The following is a 14,040-nucleotide window of genomic DNA, read 5'->3' as shown; positions in this document are numbered from 1 at the left end:
TAATCAGATATACCTACAGGACACATCACTGCAATTTTTTCTCCTTTTTTATTTTTTCTGTTGACTATAGTAGACTCTGATGCATTATGCATATTACTAATTAATGTAACTGATTTTGCTCCTCTGTCTTTCCATCTCATCACACTAATGTCTTTTGATTGTGCATACTCTATATCACCAGGCATATATTTTTTATCATTTTTCATTAAATGTTTAGGGTAAAATTTTTTATTGACTCTAAATGTGCCACAAGCAAACAAACTATCATTTAAAAGTTTAGATATGCGTGGTATACTTGTAAAAAAATTGTCAAAATAAATACAAAAAAATTTATTTTTTAATGTATCGGTTAGCGAAAGAACAACATTTTCTCCTAAACCATATTCAACATTACCGTCTGATTTTTTCCCTGTATACACGTCAAAGTTTAATAAGAATCCACTCTGAAAATCAGCCAAAGCCCAAACTTTAAAGCCTCGTTTTATTGGCTTTAATGGCATAAATTGCTTCATTGATGAACGACCTTTGAAAGCAACCATACTTTCATCCACAGCAAGGTGTCTTGAAGGCTTGTACATAGTTTTATATTTTTCTTGTAAATGAGATAGCAGGGGACGAATTTTAAAAAGCTTGTCAAACTCTTGAGACTGTCTTTGTGGTATTTTTGAATTGTCATTAAGATGAATACAGCGAAGGAGTTTTAAAAATCGTTTAACTGGCATTACTTGTGCAACTCGATCACAATAAAAATTTGGATCATTTGACCAATACAGCCTAATACTTGGTAGCTCATGATAACCCATATATATCAGTAACCCCAGAAAAGCTTTTAATTCTTCAATGTTGGTGTTTAATGATATATTATGTTGTTCAGCATATAAATTTGATTCAAATACAATTTTTTGATACATAATATTATCCATAACCATATCAAAAATCTGTATGGGATACATTTTATAAATATTTTTATTACCTGAACCATGCACTTCTCTAAAACGTGTCAGTTTATATTTTTCTGGAGAAAATCCTGCTTTTTCAAAATTAAAATCTGATATATTAGGTGGATTGTCTGTAATATCATCGTCATTTAAAATATTTTCATCGTTGAGAAAAAGGTCCAAATCAAGGGGGAAGTCTTTAAGTAATTCATTGCATTCTAATATGGTAGGTGTATAATCTTTGTTCTTATCTGTGTCATCTATTTCTTCATCGTCACTTGATAAGTCTTCAATACCAATAAACACATTATTTTGAAATTCTAAAGAAGTTTAAAAAAATGTATTGTTAAAAAAAATTGTCTTATAGCTAGGTACTTTTAAAATATTTACCATTGTATGAAGATTGCTTTTCTTCACATTCATTGTAAGAATTTACAATTATATTTGTTGAATTTTCAGTTAATTTTTCGTTTTCGTTGTCAATACAATAATTATTATCATTAATAATATCTAAAATAAAAATAATAATTATATAGGAAGGCCTAGTATAGCCTATTTTATAATTACCAGTTGTATACATGAATATTTCTTTATTTTGTTGTTGACTATTGCTATCATTTAAATCAATTCTTGTAGTATTTACTGTGGTACTTACACCTATAAGTATTTAAGATAATTCTTAAATAAAATAAAATATAATGAATCAAATAATTTACCTGAAGATCTTGTTTTCAAACTCCAGAATGAATTTATTTGACTAGAATTTGTTTGATGACTATCAACTAAAGATGGGTATAAAATATCGTCTTCTGCATCACTATCACCTCCTTCATCTGAATCGAAGGCCATAGAATCACTTATTGCATTTAATTCATGTAAAATTTCTTCATCAGTTAATTTGGAAGACATCTAAAATGTATATTTATATTTATTTAAAATTTGTCATAAAAAATTTAAATATTACAAGAAAGATAGCAAATATTTTCTAAGTGGGCATTTATTAAAACAATGTTAATAAACTTTTGAAAAGAGTATAAAATGGTGGTTAATTCAGTACTTACTTTAAAGACATTCACCAAAAATTCGATTAATGGCGTTAAGTTGAATATATCAACTTATAAGACAGAAACAAGATCACATTTTAATTGTTGTTTGATAACACCGTCAAAATTTGGCACATGGCCTTCATGATAACATAGAAATACGCGGCAAATTATATTGATTATAATAAAGAAATCAAAGAGATTGTAAGTATATCAGTTTATTTAATAAAATTAAACAAAATAATTATTTTGATAGAAAAATATTGGAGGGAAAAAAATTGGTATCCTCTGTGGGCAATGGGATGATAATTTCCCACTTCTACAGTTATCAATTTATTACTCCTATTCAAAATGTTATAAAATATTTGTAATTTATACTATCATATAAAGAAAAAAATAACGGTTTTTTTCAAATAAGTGGGAAAAATATTACCTTTGCACATAAGGCGTAAGAATTTTTTTTCTTAGGTGGGAATTATAGATCCCATCTCTATAAAGGGTTAATAGTCGTGAAATTTCGCGGCAGACCCAGATGGGAATCTGGGAAACTTCCATACCGTGGAGTAAATATAATGGGCTTACTTTAAATCTCGAACTTGAGCTAGTATTATAAGCAAAAATGATAATTTTATAATATAATGATCAGTCTTTTTGATTTTCATTTACGTAATGTGATAAACTATTACAGATGATTTTGTTCATAAGTTCGGTCATACCTTGTGTCTGTGGATGATACACACTGGAGAAAATTTGGGTAATACCTAATTTTTTATAGGCATAGTCTACCTCTTTATTTTTAAAATGGGTGCCCCTATCGCTGCAAAAATATTTAGGTAATCCGTAAGATATTATTAAGACCATTAGGAAACTTATTGTTGCTGCTCCGTTTGCATTAGTAACTGCTTTTGCGAAAGCCATTTTTGTGGCATTACAGGTAGCAACAATGAGGTATTTTTTCTCCCTAGAAGTGGGTAACGGTCCTAAATAATCGAATGTTAGTCTTTGCATTGGCTTCCCTGAAAGTAAGAGTATTGGTTGTATGTAGTAAACCGTGGCTTTGGCCTATTGGAATTTTAATCATTTGACAAGAGATGCATGTTTTTATAAAATTTGTGGTGTCTTTTATTATTGTGGGCCAATAATACTTTTGTTTTAATTTAGCTAAGGTTTTTGTAATTCCGAAGTGTCCGCTAAAAACTGATTTGTGGTAAGATTTTATAATAGTGTTAGTCAAGTTTTTTGGTATTACTAACAGGTTATTTAATCCGTGAGGTGACCAATTTTTTAAATATAGTAGACCTTGCTTTATTAAATATTTCCTAGATTTTTTATAATATTTATTTTCTTTATCTCCCAGTAATGATAAAATTATACCATTGCAAAATTCGTCTTCTGACTGTTGTGTGTTTAATATATCAGGTTTTATATTGTCGGAATTAATTTCGAAATTTGTAGAGTTAGCATTAATTTCGTCTTTATCGTTCTCATATAATATATCTGTTATTTTTGTTGTATAAAAGGGGTAACGCGGGAGACAGTCTGCCGCCGTGTTCCATGAGCCAGGGCGATGTTTTATTTCTAGATCAAATTATAATAATTTAATAATAAATTTAGTTATCCTGGAAGATGGATTCTTCATTGTTTTATAGAATTGTAGACTTGAGTGGTCACTGAAGACTGTTATTTTCCTTCCAATAAGGTATTCTCTAAAGTAATTAGTTGCAAATACTACAGCCGACATTTTTAATTCCGTAGTGGTGAAATTTTTTTCACCCCCTTTCAATTTCCTAGAAGCGTAACTAATCGGGTGTCTTTGTGTGTTATAATTGTACCATAGTGTATCCATAGGTATTAAAACATCGTTATTTAATTCTAAATTTTTGTCTTTAAAATTGATGATTAAGTTTTTTTTTTTATGTTGAAATCGTTTCCCAGTAGTATTTTGCAGTTCAATCCTTTGATTACGTACGCGTTAATAGAGTACGTGTTCCCATTTATTTTAAACACTAATTTTATTTTGCCTAATTGTTCTAATTTCGTATTATCTGCTGCTGCAATAACAATATCTTCTTCATTTTTAACGAGTTCCATATCATTAATTAAAGACATATCTATGTAAGAAATATTGGATCCGGGGTCAATTATTGCATATTTTTCAATACCTTCATGTTCTACCCTTATTAATAATACTCTTGTATTGTAATGTTCGTCTACGTATGTGCAGACATGTTTATTAATAATAGAGTTATTAAAGTTATTTAGATATCTGTCTTTAATTTTGTTCGTTTCAATTGCTGAACCGTTATTTTTATTGTCATTGATAGGATATATATTTCCATAGTTTTGTAAAAGGGTTTCATCATTTTCTTCGGGTAGTGATAGTATTTTAATTTTTATTAAAGTATTTTGAAATATAAATTTGATCATATTAGAAATTATTAGAAATCGCATCTTTTAAATGAATATAACTATCTGCACGCAATTTGGCATGGTTGTTTTTGATGTAATTTAGTCTTTCAGTTTCAATTTTGGCGTATTCATCTACCAAATATTGACTGAAAAGAGAACGATAATTAACTAAATAGTTGTCTTCCCCTTCTCTGACCATTATTCTATATGAGTAAAAACTTGATGCAGAGACAGTTTTTTTAAGCGGTAACTTGGTTTTTGGATCGCGTTGTGGTATATTGATTGCATACCCATCATCCCCCCAACAAAACATTAAAGGATACTACAGTGCATATTATGCTCGATGTATCTCACTGATACGGTGAAGTGAGTTACTTCGGTTTTCGAGGATGATGTCTCTTCGATCAAACTGCTGATCTACTAACACTAAAGCAACTTAATTTGCCGTTGGTGCATTATACCTGCCTCTATGTTCTTCTAGTGGTTTTTTATCTGCATGTATTACAACTTTAAATGACTCTGAAGGAGGTATTTTATCGATGCTAAATTGTAATGATCAATTGTAAATTATGCGGTGGCATGCCTAGTAAATCCAATGAGTTTAAAAACTCTGTTGAATAATTTACAACTTCAGTAGCATCGCAAACTGTATCTAGATTTGTATGACACCAAGTTTTCTGGTAACAAATTTTGTATCTTGAGATTCAATTCGTTGACCTCCACATTTTTTGCAACTAAAATTGCTCTTTCTGCCAGCCACTCATGATTTGTGTATTGTCTGTGTACACTGGGACATATCTGGTCAATGAGAGCATCTTGCGAATAAATGATTGTGCAGAAATCGTTCGGTAATTTTATACATCCCGTTTCATCTGTAATAACTTTCCCATCTCCAATATCTAACAATTGTTTTGAGAATCTTTTGCACGCAGCTTTTTTTGATTGAATCGAAATCGAAGTATCGAAATCGTTCGCTATCTATCTTTATATATATTTCGACGATGAATTGTTGACAAAGCTTATGCATCGTAAAATAACTTAGTCCTGATCGTGTCTAATCATCAACCGATATGCATAATAATTTTTTGAACTAACATTCTTATTTGTTTTGGCACCTGTTGCGGGATCTTTTTGTTTAATATTTATGCAATACCCGTCATTTACTACCAAAAATAAAATTAATAGTTTTATTTAATATAATTCATTTTCAATAGCGCAGTTATCGACCTGGTCAAAAAATATTAAACCGATTTCAACCCTTTAAATTCAAAATTTCGAAAAATCCTTTCTTAGCGCACGTCTACATCATAATAGCTATCTGTATGCCAAATTTCAGCCAGATTCGTCCAATGGTTTGAGCTGTGCATTGATAGCAGTCAATCAGCTTGCTGTTTTATATATACAGATAATAAATACTGCAATAATATTATAATATTTTATTGTAATATATAAAATGTTTAGTGTTTATATCTAACTTTTAGAAAATATAGGTATTACTACTGTTTAAACAAAAAAAAAAATATTTAATTTTATATAGATATATGTTCCTTTTTTTACACTCATCGATTTGAATAAATAAAAAATAAAATTGACTACAACTGACAGTACATTGCATCCAAATTGTGAGCACTTTCATAATTTCTGATAATCGACGGCGTCGGACTCGTTGGAGTCACTAATGGCATACTATAGTGAGACGACCGAGACAAAAACGATGTTGTTGTGTCTTCATCGATTTGTTCCAACTCTAGTTCCCCGATCAATTTAGCTATTTTGTTTTTAGCTATTGCTTGCCGTCTAGCTGAAAAAGTTTTTATAGTTTTTGCGTGACCCATCATTAACAGTTCAATCCCATCCATAGCATTATGTGAGGTTTTGCTTTTGTTTAGAAAGTACTCTAAAACTTTGTCAATATTGGAACATTGCGAATCATTTCCAATATTTTTTTGACTTAGATCTCTGAACTTTTTATGAGGATTTTTAGGAGACGCAGAAAATACGACTTCATTTTTTTTCAGAAGTAGATGCGGTGTAGTTTAACAAATCGTTCGTATCATTATCTTCGTCTTGAGCAGGTTCGTGAACGTTGGATATAGTTCTTTCAGTTTAAAAAAAAATAATTTACAATTAATTTATATTCAAATAAAAATAATAAAATAGTATTATAATAGTTAATTACTCGGCAAAAGTCATATGTTCTTTCAAATATTCCATATGAGACGCCCACTGCCACTTTTTATAAGCAGAGAGGTTTTTATTTTTGGTCCCATTTACACTTTGGCCCATAGATGTTTTGTTAACTCTCAAATGCTTTTGATACGTATCGCGTAGGTTTTTTTACTTCGATTTTAATACATCTCCTAAAAAAGTATTTTATTATTATTATATATTTATATTTATATATTATTTTATTATTTTATTATTATTTACAGATTTTTTGCAACGGGTGATTCATATAAGACAATTGGTCATAGTTATAGGGTAGGATTTACAACAGTAGGTCAAATCGTCATAGAGGTATGTGAAGCTATTATTAAACACATGGGTCCTATATATATATATGCCGGAACCTACTGAGGACATTTGGACAAAATCAGCGCAAGGTTTTTTTGAAAAATGGCAATTTCCTAATTGTATTGGAAGTGTAGATGGGAAACACGTAACAATTAAATGTCCCAATAATAGTGGAACAAGAAACTTTTGTTATTTAAAAAAAATTTCAGTCGTATTAATGGCAATTGTGGACCCAGACTATAAGTTTATTTGTATAGATGTCGGTGGATATGGACGAAACTCTGATGGGGGAAGAAACAACTGTAAAAAAAGTTATTATGGCAACATGTATACTACATAATTATTTGAGAGTCCAAAATTGTAATATATACGACAATGAGCTCGAAGCCGATGAAGAACCGTTTTTACTACGGAATAAAATTGAAAATAATCCTAGAAGGTGTACAATTGAAGCTTTTCGAGTGCGAGAATGTTTTGTTGAGTATTTTAATGATGAATAAATAATGATTTACTTATTATTTATTTATTATTTTTAAGTTTTTATTTCAAATTTAATATGTATAAAAATTGACAAGTATAAACGACGGTAGGTACCGTAAAATTTTATTATATTTGGATAAAATAGCTAGTTGCTTATTTATTTTTATTTTACCTATTTCATATTAGAATTGTTACTTAATTGCACATGTTTGAAAACTGATAGTAAATAATAAAATTCAAAACTGACTTTTATTAATAACATTAATTATTATCATTTTTTATCATAACTAATATTTATAACTATTATCATAATGACTTGTATTTTTATAGATTAATTATATGTTTACTTACCGCTTTCACCGTTCATTTTAACATTTATTTCGTGATCCCAAATATAATCTTTTTTTTCTCGTATCCTTGAATTCTGGAAGTGTCATATTATATATGATGGGATATTCTTTAACAATAGCTATTAATTGTTCAACTTTATGGGTCATTTTTATTATAAATTATAAATTTTAAACAAGAGAATCGTTCATACATTGAAACACCACGACGTTAGATTCAACTGCAAGGTGTACGATTACGATGAATAGATGTGTTTGAATATTAAGTCAAAATATATCATGCAATGTAATGATAAGCTTTCTATAGATATTAATATATTAATAATGTAGATAACTCATAGTTGGGAATTCACAACTGATTATCGCAGTGGTAAGCGAAAAATATAGTGTCTGTAGCGAAAAAAAAAATATATCGCGCTCAATCTTGCGGTAACATTTTCGCCGCGGTATTAATTTCGCGATAGTGCGTTCATATTAAAACGTATGGATATTAAATTTCGCTGCCGCTACCGCCACCGCTACCGCTTCGGTTTGAGCGGACCTTTATATTTTATTCTTTTTGCGATGAGCAAGTAGTGAACAGTAATAATTAATATTATATTATATAGCAATTTATTATGGAAAATAAAAATAAGAGAACAGGCGGTGCTGCTCGTGAAAGAGATAAAAAGAAAAAACTGTTATTGGCCGCAGCAGCTACATGCCATAATATAGGCACAATGTTTTCAAAAACTCAGCTTAAAACTACAGTAAGTTTATGAATATTTTGACTCAAAAATAAAATAACATCATGTTGAACTTTAAAATGTCTAAGACCATTGATTATAAATAATAGTATTAATAAACAATACTCAGACCAAATACCAATGTGTCAAATATTAACATTATATTTTTATGCTATTTTTACTTTTTAGGATGATGTTAGAAATGAACTAGACATTGTAAATGGTGATAATAAGTTGAAATTAGATATATCTGAAAACTTGAACACTATTGTAAGTTAAGATTGTGAATTTATTATAACAAAAAATTAGGTACTGTTTATTTTAGAATATTTTTCATTGGTATTAAATACCAAAGTCTGGTACATCTGATGCATCTATTCATTCTATTCAAGACAATATTGAAGGACAACAATAGATGGACACAAATTTAGAAGTTAAAAATGCCAACATTAATCTGATTAATCTAGAGGTATGTACCTGTATCAATTTATTTCCCAATATTAAACTCATTTAGGACTTAGATTAGCAATCACAAACTTTACAAACTGTGGCAATATAGTTTATAAATCATAACTATTATGATACTACCCAAAAACCATTTATATATTATTATTCATTTTTATATTATATTTGTTATAGTATAATAATATTTAGTATATAATCTTATAATTTTGTATCAGTCATATAAATAATATACCCGAAAATCACCATTTTTTATTTAATTTTCAAATATTTTGTATTGTAATAATTAATTAATGAGTCACATTTTTATAAATTTAATAATGGATACTAATTATTTTATAGAATGTACCTATTATATTTAAGTAATATTATATTTTTATTTTTTAAATATGTTAACACCAATAAGGTAAAAAATTAATGTTTTAACAATTATAATAAAAACATTTTTATTTCTTATGAATACATATTTTTTCCCCTAAAATATTTCTAATTCATTTTTAATAGTTTTAACACATAACATATTTCCTAAACGACCTAAACCAATATTGTACTTTAAAATTAATTTACAATACAATTTCATAGAATCTATAAACCTTAATATTTTATTGTTTTTAGATTTATGATATTTCTAATTCAAAAGATCAAAGTCCAATTCAACCAATTTTAAAATCATTTCCTATGAACTCTGAAAGAAGGTCTTTTAATGCAAAGTATTATGAAGTACATAACTGGTTGGAATATTCAATTTCAAGAAATGCAGTTTTTGCTTTTCCTGCAGGCATTTTCTTAATAATAATAATGTTCGTGGTCAAATTGAAAATAATATTATATTTGTGTAACAAGGCTTTAATCGTTGGAAGACACAGAAACAGTCATTTATAAAACATGAATTAAGTGAAAGACATTTATCAAACTTTGAAAAATGGACGATGTACTTAAGTGTAAAAAATAAAAATAATTCAGTAGCCAATGCATTGTTTCATTCTAGATCTCAAGCAATTATTGAAAATTGTGAACACGTTAAATTTTTATTAAAAACAACATTATTTTTAGGAAAGCAAGGACTTGCTTTTAGAGGTAAAAATGAAGAACAAAATTCATCAAATAAAGGAAATTTAAAAGAATTAATTGAAATGTTCTGTAATGAAAGTATGAAAATTAGATTATTATCCAAAACAACTTATGATCATTATACTTCTGTTATACAAAATCAGTTGATACATGTAATTGCTTCTTGTACCAAAGAAATCATTTTAAAAAATATTTCTACATTTGGTGCATTTGCTGTATTAGTTGATGAAACCAAATTTTCAGTAATTTCGAATATTACAGTAAAGTGTTCAACATTGAATGCAACTCTCTAACACGTTGACCGCCATGTGCCCGCCATCGGTCACACTAACTAGAAACTTATTACTGCTTTTGTGGTCGCCGGCTGTCAAACTACCTTATAACATCCACGCCATGTGGACGCGGGCTGCCATATTCTTATACATTTTTAAACGTGAATTTATACTGTGGCGTTCAATGAATCGTGTATATTATTACATCATGGCGTAGAGAAGATAATAACACATCGAATGGTATAGTTTTTAATATGATTGGACGATTCTATCATACTAAAAAAAATATTTTTTACCAACATGTTTTAAATCTAAAAATCATACATTATTAATTTTATTTTTCATATTTTTTTTATTATTTATGTAATAGACGTAAAAATTATAACATAAAATTACAACTGGTTAATAAAAATTAATTTTTGAAAATAATATTGTTCCTTTTAAAATAAAATATTTCAAAATTATGTTACCTAGTTAATATGGTGAATATTAAAACAACTTAAGCAAGTATAGATTTTACAAGTAGCACAAAATGTCGAAATCTTCTTTACTTCTCTTGCCTTCACAGATCCCTCGAGACATTTTTGTTTTTCGTAACAATGAGCGCACCTTTTTCGAATTTTCCTGTTCCTTTTGCATTTTTCGGTAGTTTCTTGAAAGATATGTTTCGTAGTTCGTCTTTGTGTCCTTAGTGTTGATGTAGATGTTAGCTGTTCATTTTCATTTGATTTTTTGAGTCCTAATATTTCATCTACTAACGCTTCTCGAAACTGTGTGATTTTCAACTTGTTATTAGGTTTTATTTTATTATATATAAGAAGTGCATTCACAATAGACGTTCCAAACAAAAGTTCAATAGCTACTTTGTGGTACCACCTGATGGATTTTTGAACGGAAGAGTTATAATTTGATAGCTGGTCAGACAAGTCTATACCAGCTTTTCCTTTATTATAATCAATTATAATTTGAGGTTTAACAATATTTTCTTTTTTTTTATTTATTTTCCCTGTATCTACCATATTGATGTTATGTCGTGTGGTTAACATTGTGACGTCCCTCTTGCCCTCCATTTAGCTATGACGATCCCATCAATATTTTCCCTTCCAACTATTTCATTTGGTTTTAATTTGGCCTTGGTTACTTCTGGTAATTTAACTCTGTTCGATCGTAATGTTCCTACCAAGTGTATGTTGTTTTTTAAAAGTTCATATGCTAATGGCACTGAGGTATAAAAATTATCAGTGATTATTGTCCGCCCAGAATTCAAATATCTCTGACTTAAGTCCAACACTACTCTGCATCCTAGACCTTTTCCATCAATTTGACTTTTGCCAGCATATACTTGCACATTATACGTATAGCCATCTGTTCCGCATAACAACTTTACACCATATTTGTGCGCTTTTCCTGGTATATACTGCCTAAATATTAACCTCCCTCTAAAAGGGACCATTGTCTCATCAACAGCTAAATACTCTTCAGGTTCAAGTATTTTTTGAAAATTTTCAATTAACTTATTAATTAAATCGCGCACTTTATAAATCCTGTCGTTATTTGGAGCTTTTTCATTGTCCGAAAAATGTAAAAATCTAAGAATTAATTCAAACCAATTTCTTGACATAGTGTTTTGCGCTACATTATTTTTATATCTTATACTTATACTACAATAGTCTTCCAAAGTGGGCATTTGAACTAACCTTATCCAGATCATTAATCCGAACAATTTTTTTTATTTCCTGTTGATCTGTAAGAATCCATTTAGAAAATCTACTAGATTTTGTCAATCTGTTTTTTGATAAAAAATTTTGGGCATTTTTATTGGTTTCTTCGACTATAAGATCAATTATTTCATTAGTCAAGAATAAATTAAAAATATCCCAAGCAGTAGAATCAACTGATACATCGATTTTCAGTCCAGAATTATTATTAAATTGCAGAAGTTTTTGATAATTGCCAGTAACATTTGTCCAAGTTTGTGATGCTACGGAAATATTGCTCGAGGTGCTTGGTTCATTATTATCACTTAGCTTTATAGAGAATCAATAATTATATAAATTATATACGGAATTATGAAAATACCTAATTTGAATAATAAAAACTTAACATAATAGTTCTATAAATATTAACGAAATGACAATTTATAATTTTTTATAATTTAGGAGACAGTAAAATATAAAAATCCGTAAAATAATATAAATTTTCTTACCACTTAGGACATCAGACTCCGAAGAACTGACGGGATTGTACGTCTTGTCTGCATCTGAATCATCAAATTCACAAATTGTCGCTACTGTCTTCTAATAGTTGATTGATAAAATCATCATTTAATTTAACTCGTTTTGGTCGCGAATACATTTTAAATATAATAAATAAATGTTTGAAATAAAAGAATACGCAGCATACGTGACCACCGGTAGTCAAATGGCGTATAAGTAATAATGACATTATCACTACGCCACGTGCCCGCCGGCTACCAAACAATGTCAATGCAAAAATAATAATCATGAGACCAAGACAATTACATCGATATCAATTTTATATTTTTCCGTCGAATAGTACTATAAATATCGACGATAACATTTTAGGAATCCCGATGAAATACGCTGTGGCGTCCATAAATAACTTACCAAATGACCGCCGGCGCTCATACACTTCATACGTTATCAGATCCACGGTATAGAAACGGAGCAGCGTTGCGAGATCATTTTTCGCTATGAGATCCAACACCCCGGATCTCATAACGTTTTTATCATAATTGTTACCTAAAAGGCGAATTAATATAATTTCAGCTCAAAATTTGCCGGATCTCGTTAAACCATAATTTTAAAATTTTGGTGTGTGTATACACACACCACTAGTAAATCTATGCATTTAAAACACACTCAGTGTGTCGGTCTGTAAATTTATTGCGCCTTATGTGGGATCCATATGACGGCAACGTCGCGATGGAGTGTTAGTGTGCTCTCGGATACGACATAAAGAGATCCATTCATTATTTTATATTAATCATAATGTTAGTTTTATATACCATTATAAGACTGGGATTACACACCACGTTGTCCGCCACATATTCCGTCGCATTTTCCGCCATGATAACTAGACGAGATGTTTTCATTAGGTATTTACGTCGCGGCGCATGGCTGGCTTTAGCTCTTTCAGTGCTCGGTGCAAGAATTATTTTGGCAATCTTAAACGACCTAAACGCAGTGGTGTAGTTACGGGGGGGGGGGGGTTCCCACCTCCCCAGATTTTTTTTTTTAACGATATTTAATTATTATTTATTAATATTTACATATTATAGTAAGATTATATTTTCATTTTACTAATATTAGGTAGGTATATATTGAAAATTGAGTAACAAAATAATTTTCATTAAATATGGGACATAATAATAATACCATTTTAAATGTTATATTATTATATTGGACCTCGTATTAAGATATGCAAAGAATATTATGAATTGACTCTTAAACACCCCCCCCTCTATATTTCCCCTATATTTCAATTGAGTTAAATAATATACATAATATAATAACATTTAACGCCACCGCACCGCCATATCTTTTAGAGATCCAGTGTTTATTGTGTATCGTGTACGATTCTAAAATAAAATATAAAAGTATGACGTTAGGAGATCCATTAAAATAATAGTCATAAATGTAGTCATAATCGTTGTCTTACGAGTTTTCGGTCGTTCATAATAATATTATACTTTAAATTGTTATTTTTAGTCTTAAAGAAGAGAACCAATGCATAGTACGTTGGTGAGAAGGGTAGTT

General features: G+C 29.3%; 1 protein-coding gene across 1 annotated transcript; it reads right to left on the bottom strand.

The window, feature by feature from the left end:
• Window positions 1-11,300: 11,300 nt before the first annotated feature.
• LOC112681108 (piggyBac transposable element-derived protein 4-like) lies at window positions 11,301-11,882 on the bottom strand. The gene has a single exon (XM_025551376.1). The coding sequence runs from the start codon at window positions 11,880-11,882 to the stop codon at window positions 11,301-11,303; it is 582 nt and encodes a 193-aa protein (XP_025407161.1).
• Between the last annotated feature and the right edge of the window lie 2,158 nt (window positions 11,883-14,040).

This window comes from Sipha flava, unplaced genomic scaffold (genome assembly GCF_003268045.1).
Source record: "Sipha flava isolate LNK unplaced genomic scaffold, YSA_version1 18569_pilon_pilon, whole genome shotgun sequence".
In the NCBI taxonomy this organism is placed as follows: Eukaryota; Metazoa; Arthropoda; class Insecta; order Hemiptera; family Aphididae; genus Sipha; species Sipha flava.
The sequence above is the reverse complement of the archived record's forward strand: the minus strand, read 5'-3'. Positions and strand labels throughout refer to the sequence as shown.

Bases quoted from the DNA above. Each gene is read 5' to 3' on its own strand.
- LOC112681108 (XM_025551376.1), bottom strand. From the start codon at position 11,882: ATGTCAAGAAATTGGTTTGAATTAATTCTTAGATTTTTACATTTTTCG.